The sequence below is a fragment of the Macrotis lagotis genome, chromosome 5 (genome assembly GCF_037893015.1).
Source record: "Macrotis lagotis isolate mMagLag1 chromosome 5, bilby.v1.9.chrom.fasta, whole genome shotgun sequence".
Lineage (NCBI taxonomy): Eukaryota > Metazoa > Chordata > Mammalia > Peramelemorphia > Peramelidae > Macrotis > Macrotis lagotis.
Genome location: NC_133662.1, coordinates 80,133,865 through 80,147,825, shown reverse-complemented (window position 1 = coordinate 80,147,825; position 13,961 = coordinate 80,133,865). Strand labels below are relative to the sequence as shown.

Sequence of the window (13,961 nt, the reverse complement as noted above, 5' to 3'; positions counted from 1 at the left end):
AACAATAGTTACAGTCTTGTTTGCAAAGCTGTTCCTTCCCTAAGTATCCCAGAAAAAAAAGATTGCTGGGAGACTAATTACACATATTTTGTATTAAATGTAGAGGAGTGGTCATCAGTAGACCTGATTTTTTTTTAAAGTATTTTTTTTCAATTTTAATTTTGAACTGGTTATTCTGTTAAGAGAATTTCTGAGGATTTGGTTTATTTCACTTTTTTGATATTTTATTTTTCCAATTACATGTTATGAAAGTTTCAACATTTATCCACTTGCATATTTATTACACAATTTTCTTTCACCTTCTCATTCCCCCTCCTCTTGATGATGAACAGTCTAGTTTGTGTTTAACATGTTTATATATTAGCCATTTTGTGTGTGAGGAATTAGGACTAAGGGAGAAATAAGAGAACTAATTATGAGATAGGAAGGGGAAAAGATGAAAAAAAAAATTTTTTGAAGTGTACATAATGGTGGAGCTGTGAACTCATCCAAACTTTCTGGAGAGCAATTTGGAATTATGCCCAAAAGGCGACAAAAATGTACATATCCTTTGATCCAGCAAGACCACTACTGGGTCTATATCCTGAAGAGATGATGAAAAAGGATAAAAACATCACTTGTACAAAAATATTCATAGCAGCCCTGTTTGTGGTGGCAAAGAATTGGAAATCAACTTAAATGTCCTTCATTGGGGGAATGGCTTAGCAAACTGGTATATGTATGTCATGGAACACAGGAGGGGCAGGAATTCAGGGAAGCCTGGAGGGATTTGCATAAATTGATGCTGAGTGAGATGAGCAGAACCAGAACATTGTACACCCTAACAGCAACATGGGGTTGATGAATTTGGGGCTGTCTGTGATGGAGAATATCATCTGGATCCATAGAAAGAATTGAGGAATTTGAACAAAGACCAAGGACTATTACCTTTAATTTAGGGGGAAAAAAACTTGATACCTTGTTGTCTGATCTTGCTATCTCTTATACTTTGTTTCTTCCTTAAGGATTATGTGTATTTGGATCAGTGTATACCATGGAAACAATGTAAAGACTGGCAAATTGCCTTCTGGGGGGAGGGAAGCAAGATTAGGGGGAAAATTGTAAAACTAAAAATAAATAAAATCTTTAAAAGAAAAAAGAAGTGAACATAAAAAAGTGTCCATTCAGATTTTGTAGCTTTTTTTGTTATGTTTGTTTTTCTCTGGATGTGGATGGCATTGTCCATAATAGGTCTTCAGTGTTGTCCTATATCTCTGGTCTGCAGAGAGGAGCTGTATTCATTTATTTGATCAACTCATAATGTTGTTGTTCATGTGTACAATGTTCTCTTGGTTCTGCTCCCTTCACTCCACATCAGTTCCCATAATTTGTTCCATGCTTTTCTAGAGTTTGATCATTCATGGTTTCTTAAAGAGCAGTAGTACGTGATATAATATTCAGATATCATAACTTGTTCAACCATTCCCCAATTGATGGGCATCTCCTTGATTTCTAATTCTTTGCTACTACAAAAAGACCTGTTAAAAGGTTTTTGATTTCTTTTGGATATAGACTTGGTATTTGTATAGGTCAAGGAGTATGATCAGTTCTGTCACTCTTTGGTGTGCTTTTTTTTTGTAATGTAAATTGGAGTTGAAAATAAACTGCATTTCTTTCTCTGAACTGGGCATTGTCAGTCCCCAGAAGTAGGCATAGGGTTAGAAGCTAGACCTGTAATGAATTTCCTTATAGAGAGGAAATCTTAGTTGAGGAAATGAAGTATAAGCAAGCTCCTTCTCTGCAAGAGTATAGAGCCTTGGAAAACTGCATAAGTGAACTGTGAAGTTGTGCTTTGTTTAAGGTCACATAGCCCTTAAGTGTCAAAGTTAGGATTTGGGTACAGGTTTTCCCAACAATGAAATCCAGAATCTTCACAGCACTATATTGAATGCTTTTTATCAATAAATTAGAAAACAAAATGTTGAATAAAATGGCACAGATTTTTTTCTCTAGTAGCTAGTTATAAAAGATTTAACTAGGAAGGTCCATTAATAGAGATAGGCAGGGGGTAGGCTAGATGGGCACAGTGGATAAAGCACCAGCCCTGGAGTCAGGAGGACCTGAGTTCAAATCTAGCCTGAGATGCTTAATAATTGCCCAGCTATGTGCCCTTAACCCCACTGCCTTAAAATAAAAAATAGTGACAGGCAGACAGAAAAAACAAAAAGTCAATTCACTTGTATAGAGGCAAATAACTTAGATATATAATAGCCCACAAAACCATCATTATTACATGCATTAATATAACAATTATCAGAACACCTTATGTAGTTGTTATAAAGGATAAACCCCATTTCCCACAGAGCTTAGACTAGTAAGGCATAGAGCTTTTGATCTAGAGTCAGGTTCTTTATACCTTTCTAATTCAGGGACTCATGATATATCTTAAATTTGTTTCCATTGAAATTTTATTCAAGTGGGTGGTTTTTATTTTTAAAGCCTAAGAGACTATTGATTTTTGTTTTTTTCCTATTCCAAATTCCTTCCCTCCCCACTTTCCAAGAGAAGGGGAAAAACGCAAACCCATTATAAATAAGTCATACGAAACAATTTCTGCTTTAACCAAATTTGCTGGTGGGGGAGGTAGAGGGGAAAACCAGAAAAAAGAACGGAGGCTTTAGTCTGCACTCTAAGTCCATCAGTGTTCTATCTGGAATGGGTAGCAGTTCCATCATGAATCCTTTGGTTGGAGTTAATAAGTCTTTCAAAACTAATTATCTTCACAGCAGTATTGTTGTGTAGACTGTTCTAATAGTTCTGCTTACTTGACTTTGCATCAGTTCATACAGGTCCTTCCTCCCACGTTTTCAGAAACTCCTCATTTTTCATAACATAGTATTGTCACATTGAACTACTGTAACTTGTTTAACCATTCCCCATTTGATAGGCATTTCCAATTCTCTGCCACCACAAAAAGAGCGGCTAGAAATAGTTTTGTACTTGTGTCCTTTTCTTTTGATTATTATAATTTGGCTCTAGTACCAGAGTTGCTGGATCCATAGCAATATACACAGTCCTTTGGGCAATAATTGCAAATTGCTTCCAGGATGACTAGAGTAGCTAACTGCCCATTAATGTCTCTGTCTTCCCATATTCCCTCTGGCATTTATTTTTCTTTTTGATCTTCTTACTCAAATGTGATAGGTGTGAAGAAGTATCTCTGAGTTGTTCTGAATTCTTGTTTAATTGTGATTTGGAGCATTTTTTCATATGCCTTTTGATAGTTTTGATTTCTAAATACTGCCTATGCTTATCATTTGATATTGGATTTTATTCCTGTAGATTATACTCAGTTCCCTCTCTATTTTAGAAATGCAAACTTTATCAGAAAAGTTGCTGCAAAGGTTTTTTCCCTCCTGTTTCCTGCTTATAATTTTACCTGCATAGATTAAAAAGGTTTTAATTTTTTATAATCAAAATTATCCATTTCATTTCCTTTGGACCTCTGTCTCTCATTTGGTCATTATGGACTCTTCCTCTATCTAAAATCTGAAACCTAATTTCTGCTCTGCTCCACTAATTTGCTTATGATACCACATTTTATGTTTAAACCATAGTGTGAAACTTAGTGTGGAATGCAGTATGAGATGTTGGTCTCTGCCTAGTTTCTGCTGGACTAACAATTTTCCTTTTTTTCTTTTTTTTCTTTTTTTTTTGCAAGGCAAATGGGGTTAAGTGGCTTGCCCAAAGCCACACAGCTAGGTAATTATTAAGTGTCTGAGGCCAGATTTGAACTCAGGTACTCCTGACTCCAGGGCCGGTGCCACCTAGCCCCCTGACTTAACAATTTTCTCAATAGTTTTTGTTAAATAATGAGTTTTTGCCCCAATAACTAGGATCTTTGGGTATCTCAAAAGCTAGATTACTTCATACATTTGAATGTTGTACACCTAATCTGTTTCACTGATCAACTGCACAATTTTCTGACCCTAGCACCCAGTTGGTTTGATTATAGCTTTGTAGTAAGTATAGTTTAAGATCTGGCACACCTGGACTACCCCCTTTTTTTTCCCCCTTTGATTCTCTTGATATTTTTGACCTTTTTTTCTCCAGATGAATTTTATTTTTATTCTTTTTTAATTCTCTACGGTAATCTGGTAGTTTGGCATGGCACTGAATAAGTAAATTTAGGTTCTATTGTCATTTTTATTCTATAGGCTCAACCTATCCACGAGCAATTCATATTTCTCCACTTACTTAGATCTGTCTTGGGGAGGGGTGTTTTTTTAATTGGGTTCAAATAGTTATTGCACATGTTTGGGCAAATTGACTCCCAAATAGTTTATATTGTTTGTAGTTATGTTGAATTGTTTTCTTTGTCTAATTTCTGAATTTTGTTGATAACATCAAGAAATGATTATTTGTGTGGGTTTATTTTATATCCTGCAACTTTGCTGGAGTCAGTAATTAGTTTTTTAGTTGCCTCAAAGTTTCTCCTGGTAAACTCATCTGCAAAAAGTGAATGTTTTATCATTAATTATACTTCATTTTTCTTATTGCTATGGCTAGCCAATTACATGCAAAGGTAATTTTTACCAATCAATTTTTTTTGCAAGGTTTTGAGTTTTATGAGTTTTTCCTTCCCTCCCCCCGATAGAAAGCATTCTGATATATAATAACTATTATAGCCTGCATTTCTAGTACAGCATCAATTATAGTGATATTGGATATTCTTGCTTCATTCCTAATCTTGTTGGAAAGGATTCTAGCTTATCCCCTTTATAATGCTTGTTTTAGGTTTCAGATATATGCTACTTATTTTAATGAAACACTTCATTCCTATGCGCTTTTTTTGTTTTATTAAACAGAAATGTGATTGTATCTTGTCATATTTTCTGCATCTGTTCAAATAATACTGGTTTTGTTAGATATGGTTACTTATTTTTATAGTTTTCCTGATCAACTAGTTTTTCATACTGGTATAAATGCAGTCTTGTCATAGTATAAAATCTTTGTGATATTGTTGTAATAATCTTATTTACCTTGTATTTTATTTAAAATTTGTTTTTGTATTTTAAAAAATTGGTCTGTAGTTTTCTTTCTCTGTTTTAGATTTCGTGACTGTATTATCTCATAGGAGAGTTTGGTAGGACTCCTCCTTTACCATTTAAATACCTCTTAAATCATTTATATAATAATGGAATTACTTATTTAAATGTTTGGTAGAATTAACTTGTAAATCCATCTGCTCCTGGGATTTTTTTTCTTAGGGACTCTGTATATTTTGTCTTTTATTTTTGTAAGATTGAGTTATTCAGGTATTCTATTTCCTATTCTGCTAAATTGAGCAGTTTGTATTTAAAAATCATTTCATTTGTTTCTCTCAGTTTGAGTGGCATATAGTTGGGCAAAATAATTCCTAATTGTTTTATTTCTGCCTCATTACCAATTGCCTTATTCATTTTCAGTACTGATTTGATTTTCTTTTTTTTAAACTGAATAAGCAAGTGGTTTATTTTTTTAAAAACAGCTCTTTTATTCATTTAAAAAACTTTCAATTTTGCTAATCTCTTTTTCAGTATTCTATTTTGGTGTTTAATTGGACTTTTTTTCAAATGTATGGCCTGTTGTACATCCTTTTTTAAAGTTTTTTTTATTAAAGATTTTATTTGAGTTTTACAATTTCCCCCCCCCACAGAAAGCAGTTTGTCAGTCTTTGTTTCCATGTTGTACATTGATCCAAATTGAGTGTGATGAGAGAGAAATCATATCCTTAAGAAGAAAACAAAAAGTACAAGAGATAACAAGATCAGACAATAAGATCTTTTTTTTTCTAAATTAAAGGTTACTTTGAATGGGATTTCTCTTTCTAGCTCTTCCTGCTATATCTTGCTAGTCATGTATAGAAAAGTTGAGGATTTATGAGGGTTTATTTTATATCCTGCAACTTTAATCTTATCCTCCTGTACCCAGTAGCGCATGCACAAAGCACATGCGCTAGTTGGGCTCCTCAAAGCTCTCCATTGCCAGTTTCCCTGGATTGGGCACTGGGTGGAACTTCTGTGTGTGGGCACTTGGCCCATGTTTTTCCAATCTAAAGCCTGCCACTCTGCCTTCTCTTATTCTGAAACAGAATAGATTGTGGTTTGTTATTGTTTGTTTCATATATTTATTATAGACCACATATTCTGAGATACTGTTTCTAATCAATTTTATAGGTAAAACTATCATATTTAGAGTTAAGATTCCCTCCATGCTATTTTCATAGACCTTTTCTTCAAAAGTCTATGTTGTATATGGGGATGAACTTCCTCTGGAGGTGTTGGCCTCTCTTTCCTTGGAAAGCTTGAGTACTCAGAATCTAAAATCTGCTTGGAATCTAAAAAAAAAAGTGAAATCCTTTTAGATCTGGGTTGGGCTCATCTCCCTGCCGTTGAGGGTCTGTCTAGCTCCTGAGATGCTATGAGGGGATAGGGTCTGGGGGAAAGTAAGAGGCTTGTCTCTCAACCTGGGTTCTCTCAGCTGGGGCCTCAGCCAAGAGCCATGAGGCCATCTGCAAAGGGCTGGTTGCCTCTTCTGCCTAGGAGAGGAGGTGGAACTGGGGCAGCAGAGCCAGCTGCTCTGGACCATCCACAATGCCAGTGAAAGCACCAAGTTAAGACCCTACTTGGGACTGGGTGATGGATGGGCTTTCTGGGGTCTTTGTTAACACACACACACACACACACACACCTAACTCATCCTCCCTTGGGATTGTCCTTTCTCCTTTGTCCTCTCTGTATCAAAGCCTCAAACTTTGGCTTGTGTGAAGTCCCTTTGTTCCAATTAAATCCTTAATAGCAATTTCCACCCCATTTGCAGACCTGTACGTGTGGCTTTCTCAGTTTCCTTACAGCCAAGGCTAGAGTTGGCACACACCTGATCCCACCCCAGGGTTTTCTTTCATGTCACTTCTGGGCAAGGGGAGGCTGCCTCTGAGATCTAGTCACACTAGCATTTTACTTAAGTTATGCCCACCTCTCTTGGGGCCCAGTGGTAAGAGATAAGCACTCCCTTGCCTGTGCACACCATCAACCTTCAGGAGACTATAGGTTTATTATGGAGCCATGGGCCTGCCAACCAGTTTAAATAGCTAGGAGATAGTGGGGACTGTGTTATTTGAACATCTATTCTAGTCCCCAAGCCTCCAGTATAACGTTTCCTAAAGTCCTGTTCCTGTGATACTATGGAGTCTTTCATTATGGTGGAATGACTGGAGCTTTGGCTTAAGGCATCAATATGGTGGTGTGTGTGTGTGTGTCCGTCCGTCCGTCCGTGTGTACGTACGTACGTCCGTCTTACAGCAATAAAAAGAGCCATTCTTCCGTGTTCTCAGTTTTGTTCCTTTACTCAGTTCAGGGCAACTGAGTGGTGCAGTGGATGGATCACTGGCCTCAGATACTAACTAGCATGTGACCTTGGGCAAGTTAACTAACCCTGACTGCCTCACATCCAGGGCCAGTCTTCCTGATTCATATTTGGCCACTGGATCCAGGTGACTGGGGGAGGTGAGGCCTGGTGCCTTAGCACAGCACTCAAGTCCAAATTATGTACTTGTCACAACCCTGATGTCATTTTCTTCTTTGAAATGAAGGACAAACATCATAATCCCTTTATTTTTTTAAATCCTCTATTCATGAATCTATTTTGCTTCCAAACATGGCCTTCCTTTATCTACTTACAGAAGATGAATTTTATTTTTTTAACTACACTGTTTATATTCTATTCTGTACCCTGTTTGTATGAGATATATTCACCTTTTCCCTCTTCTTTATCCCCTTTTTCCTATGCTGCCTTTCCTTCCCAGTCTTCCATTCTTTTTTTTTTCTTTTTTAGATCATTATTCAATGTTAAACATCAAGATACTCTAATTTTGTTTGTTCTTCAGTCGTTTTGGTCATATCTAACTCTTCATGACCCCATTTGGGGCGTTTCCTTGGCAGATAATGGAGTGGCTTGCCATTTCTTTCCTCAGCTCATTTGACAGATTAGGAACTGAGGCAAACTGAGTGAAGTAACTTGCTCAGGGTCACACAGGTAGTAAGTGAGTGTGGATCTGAGGCCACTCTCTAAGAGCCCTAGTGATTATAACCCTGAGGGATCTACATGTGTACCTTCTCATTTAAAAATGTAAAATGTAAAACACTTAGACCTTTTTAAGTTCCATGGGATTTCCCACTCATGTTTACCTTTTTATGCTTCTCTTTAGTCTTGTGTTTGAATTTCTAATTTTCAACTCTCATCTTTTCATCAAAAATTGCTGGAAAATCTTGCCCATGTGGGAATTATTCTTAGTTTTAGACAGTTTATTCTTGGCTATTATTTGTTGTTGCTTCGGAATATCATATTCCAAGCCCTCTGTCTCTTTTATGGTAGTGGATGTGAAATATAAATGTGATCTTGACTGATTCCATACTATTCAAATTCTTTACCTTTTTTGTTACTTGCTTATATTTTCCATTAATTTTAGAGTGTCATATTGGCAGTTTTTTAGGTTACTGATGGATTCTTTTGGTTCCTACTTAGTAATTAAGGGTAGAGAAATATGGGTCCTTTTCCTTTATAATTTCTGGTACTATGTCTATGCTCTTTTCTTTATTTCTCTAGGTCTAGTTCTAGGTTAGGTGTTTTTCATAAGAAATGCTTCATTCTTTTGACTGAATTTTTTTGATGTTTTATGGAATTAATAGCTTCCATCTGGCTAATTTTAATATTTAAGGAGTTATTTTCTTTAGTAGTGTTCTCTCTTATAAAGTTGTTCATTCTCTTTTTTAGCACTTTTTGCATAGTTCCTGTGCTTCCAAATTTTTGTAAGAAACTAAAATATTATACATTTTTAGGGGAATTGAACTTCTAGTTCATACTTTAAAGTAATTTTATATCATTAAAGACATGATTTTGGGTGGAATCAGGATGGAAGACTAAAAGCCACATTTTCACTCAGCCAGAGACACCTCTATAACAACTTTAAAAAATGGCTGAGACAGAATTCTGATTAAGAAAGCCAAGAAAAAGTCTGCTTAAGGCAGCCTAGGGAAATAGAGAGTTCTGCAGACTCTGGGGAAGTGGTGGAAAGGAATGACAGCAGGTGCTGCTACCTACCATGGGGAGCATAAGAGAGCTAAGACTGAATTTTTTCTCATTTGCTAATTTTAAACAGACATTTCATTTTATAAAGAAAGGTCTTACTTTGAAGGTAACATTCCCAACTCTTAGGATATATTCATCCATATCTATATATATATATATATATATATATATATATATATATATATATAGAGAGAGAGAGAGAGAGAGAGAGAGAGAGAGAGAGAGAGAGAGAGATAACATGTTTATTATGAACCTTCAGAGAAATAGTTTTGTGAATCATTGTAATGATACATGCTTGAAACATCTTACCACAAAATCCTTGGACTTGGATGATTAGAGGGCATGTTTTGGGACTAAACTATAACAAAATTTCATCTACCATTCCCACCTTGCTAGTGTTTCCTCAGTTTTGAAAAACGTTTTCAAAATAATTCAAATTAATTCAAATAATTCAAATTCTGTGTTGAACCATAAATATTGGCAGTGGTTTTTTTTATATGTATGCCAAATAAATAATAGTATTAGTACTTTTTAAATCTTAGAATTTATAGCCATGATTTTGGTATATAGATCCAGAATTGATTCTTTAATACCAAACATCAACCAAAAAAAAGAAAATAAAATTCCCAACAACATAGAGAACTTCAAAGAACCTCTGGAAACTGGAAACTGGAAAAGACCATTTTTATATTGGCAACTGGTTAGAACCAGGACTTCCTTAGGATACTTAAAGGTTCTTTTTTTGTTGTGGTTCTGAATTGTCTTTTTTTCTTCATACATTATACATAGGCACTTCATCTGCAGCATCATCACCATTAAAAAAAGAACAGCCCCTATTTACTCTAAGGCAGGTTGGGATGATTTGTGAACGTTTGCTGAAAGAACGTGAAGAGAAGGTTCGTGAAGAGTATGAAGAAATATTGACCACAAAACTTGCAGGTATGTCTGCTTGTTACATTTTTTCTTATAAATTCATCTTATGCTCTTGGCTCTAGAAAGTATATGCAGATGTTTTAGGGAGGAAAGACATTTTCAGGTATTCAAAATATTAATGTTGACAAGGTTATGCCTATAGAAAATGGGGCAAAGGTTGGAAACACCTGCTTTTTGGTTTTCATGACAAGGATAACCTATAGTAGTTAATTTTTTTGGAAGGTTGATGTGCTTAAGAATTTTGTAGTTTTATATATTCAAATGTTGGCCACCCAAGTTTTTAGAAAATGTTCATTTAGTAGATTGTTATCTATAGATCATTTAGAATATAACATTAATGCTCAGAGAAAACCTTAGGTTCTCTATAGTTGTAAGATTTCACAGAAGAAATTGTAGGTTGAGAGGAGTTACTACTTTGCTCAAGCCTACATGGTGGATAGACTAAGGCCCTGGAGTCAGGAGGACTTGAGTTCAAATTCAGCCTCAGACTGAATAATTGCCTAGCTTGTGTGACCTTGGGCATGTCACTTAACTCCATTGCCTAAAATTTTTTTAAAAAGTGCCCTTTCATGATGGCGTTTTCCACCATTTATTCAAATTTTGATATTTAGAATTGTTGCAGAAAAATTTGATCGAAGGGGGAAAATACATTAACTTGGAAAGGATCACTTTGTAAATTATTGCAGTTTGACATTTATTACCTCTTGCTCTATTTGTAGAACAATACGATGCATTTGTGAAATTTACGCATGATCAAATAATGCGACGATATGGAGAACAGCCTGCTAGTTGTAAGTATTTAGATATTTTAATTTAAAACATTTATGGGATATGATTTTTGGTGGGTGGGGATGATGGTGTGTTTACTATAGATGATCAGTTTTCTTGGGGGAAATGATTCCATTAATTTTCTTTTTTTTTTCCTCAGATGTTTCATGAATCACGTTTTCTGCATTTGTGGGCTGCCCAGTTCCCTGTTGAGGTGCTGCAAGTGGTCCCAGTTAAGACTTGCAGTAATGCCATATTTCTCCCCCTTCCCCTGTGAACACAGGTTATTTCAAGCTTTTGTCAGTGGCAACCACTCTTAGGCAGCAACTGATTTTGGAGTGCTCCCTGATGTCAATACCACCTGGATGTGGACTGTTGCTACCTGTATTAATACCAGTGGCCTCATTTGCTGTATCATTACAATTTGGCTTCTTATGTTAATGATATGTTTCAAAAAGATTAAAGCTGGTGTTCTAGAAAATGCCCTTCATTGGTTGTGTAAATAAAACTGTAGAATGACACTTCGGATTGAAGTTAGTGTGGTTTTAATAACTGTGCACTACAACCAAGCTGTAACCCGTCATTAATAACTTAGAATGTAATCCCAGGACAATTAAGCAAATAGCCCGCAGTACTATCTGTGAAATAGTGAAGAAGGAGAGCATTTCTGTATTCCAGGACTTTGGGGGGGGGTAAGAATGGGTTTATATGATTTCTTGTTTTTGTAGTTTTTATTTATTCTATCAGTCTTTAACAAATGTTTATTGCTGCATTTTTTTTCAGTGTATCATTGTTTTACTGCCCTTGTAGTACTGGAATTTAGTTGGAAAAATAAAACATTTACTTCTAGTCTGTTTGTTTTTAATGTGCAGATGGGCTTTGTGCAGTGAATGGATAAAATTAGTGTTTGAAATACAAAGCATTACCTAAGTGAAGGAACTGGAAGTTCTCAGAGAATGAAGTTTATCTCAAGTAATCAATAATGATTTAGTGTAACTGTTTAAAATGTGACTGAGTTGTTTTCTGGTTGTGAAGCAGTTTTTCACCTGACTGCAGGGGTAGGATTTGACTGGCACTTAATTGCAGTTTACACTTTGCTGCAGAATTGTAAATTTTAGTAGAATGAAAAAGTATGGGGTTTTTTTGAAGATTAGTTATTGGCATGAACAGTTTATTGTTTTTAGGATTTAAAATTTTTTTTTGTTTTAAAGCCATGCCAGGAAGAAATCATTATGCTAAATTCCAGTAATACATTTGGTTATAAATATTTGAAAATGGGTTAACTATTGGAAATATTGGAAGTGCAGCTTACTTTTTAAAATGTGCTTTCTATGACAAGGCAAAGAGATGTATTTGATTCTGTACATTTTTCCCCTGGCTTATTTTTCATTAATATTTGAAAAGTATTGGTTGTAACCTAATGAAGACTAAAGGGAAAAAAGAGGGAATGAATGGAAGGGTAAATACGTAGATCCTGGGCTGTGGCTAAAAATGTTATTTCATCCTGCTTTCTAATCACCAAATCCTCTTTCACATCTGGAATTTCAGTGCCAACACAGTTGTATTAAAATATTATTAAAATAGGGCTACTTTTTATACTTGATACAGGGAGACACCGGTATCTCACTACAAGGAAAACCAGTGCCTTTTTCCTTCCTTTTTCCCCTATTCCACAAGGAATGATATGACTTTTTGGGTCACAGCATTATTAATATTACATTTTAGATTTTATTAGAATATATAAATCAAATTTCACTGCAAAGAAATTTCAATAGAACAAAAACATTGATCAACTCTCAGCTTATGGCCTGTTCTTAAGCAACAGAATTTGGGCATTCCCTTTGAAATGATTTTAATGGGATTTGAATAGGGAACATACTTTCTTCTAGTGATGGGCCAGATATTTCAGTAGATGCAATATAAAAAAGTTTTTCCCCCTTACCTATCCCACTCCTCACTCCCCACCCCCCACCCTCACCCCCTTCCTCTCAGGCCTGTTTTGTATGAAACAGTATTTTCTTTGGAATTACTTTTATGACAGGCCAGTAATTTAATAGCTAGTTAGAGTGCTGTTAATAATTTAGAAGGAATTCTTGTTACTAAGGCCTATCATATCTAGATATTATAGGTAGCACACTGGCAAGCAGTTTTGGATTTTTTGAAAGCAAACTTAAAATTTAGCTTTCCATGGCCTTTTAGAACTCTCAAATGGTGCTGTGAGAACTATGTTGCTGTAATGTGAATTAGTGCCATAAAACCCTAATTAACCAGAACACTCAAATATTCTTTTTTGGGGGGGTCAAGGGTTTAGGGGTCAAGGGGGGGTTGGGGGTAGGAGTTGCCTTTGAGGGAGAAGTCAATCACAAAGCATATGAATCTCAGGGATTTATTCTAACATCTTCCAGGGTATTTCTTGGCCTCAGTATTAATTCAAACCAGTCCCCTATATATACTTTTATTACCACACAAGAGACAAGTAAGTAGACTACTATTTGACTTTTTCAAACACTTAGTAGATAAACCCTTCAAAACATTAATTAGAATATCTTATTCTTGAAATATGTTTAATTATAATTCTACTTCATCATAAATGAAGGAATCCAGGCAAATTGAATGGCTTGATCTCTAGTTAAGATTTATGGTTCGTTTTTTTCCCCCGTCATGATAAGCTGCCATGGAGAAGATAGACTTTTGTACCTGTTTCTAAAATGAAAACTTGCCAAAACTAAATTGACCTTGACCAAATGTGAAAATAGGAAATTGTCTCATTTCTGAAATGAAAATCAGCTAATATTTGGATAAATAAATCAAATTGGACTTTTAAAGACTAAAAAAGGTAGTCTGGTAATGATCTGGAATAATTAAACATCACAACCTTTTCCATTATACAGTTTTATACCCAACTGTGCCTCTTCTATTTTTCCCCCCCTCTTTAGCATCTACATGTTTGACCTTGGCTAAGCTGCTAAAAACCCTTTAAAAAGGACTAAATTTTAGCTGTAAGGTAAGGACATTGGATCTCTTCCAAATTTGATCTAATATCTTAATAGTTAAAAAAATCACCTTAGTCTCAAATACTTTCCAAGAACAAATTAGATGACTCCTAATTCATGTGGCTATTTTAATCATGTTTAAGGCTTGCATTCAATATT

The 13,961-nt window shown here is 35.4% G+C and overlaps 1 protein-coding gene across 1 annotated transcript in view; it reads left to right on the top strand.

Annotated features, from left to right (window-relative positions):
* Window positions 1–11,330, top strand: part of AKIRIN2 (akirin 2) — a 31,212-nt gene extending 19,882 nt beyond the window's left edge. Inside the window, exons 3-5 of the mRNA XM_074187129.1 lie at window positions 9,898–10,047; window positions 10,761–10,832; window positions 10,970–11,330. Coding sequence (XP_074043230.1) covers window positions 9,898–10,047; window positions 10,761–10,832; window positions 10,970–10,980 — 233 coding nt within the window. The 3' untranslated portion in view covers window positions 10,981–11,330. The remainder of the gene's footprint in view (window positions 1–9,897; window positions 10,048–10,760; window positions 10,833–10,969) is intronic.
* Window positions 11,331–13,961: the final 2,631 nt, after the last annotated feature.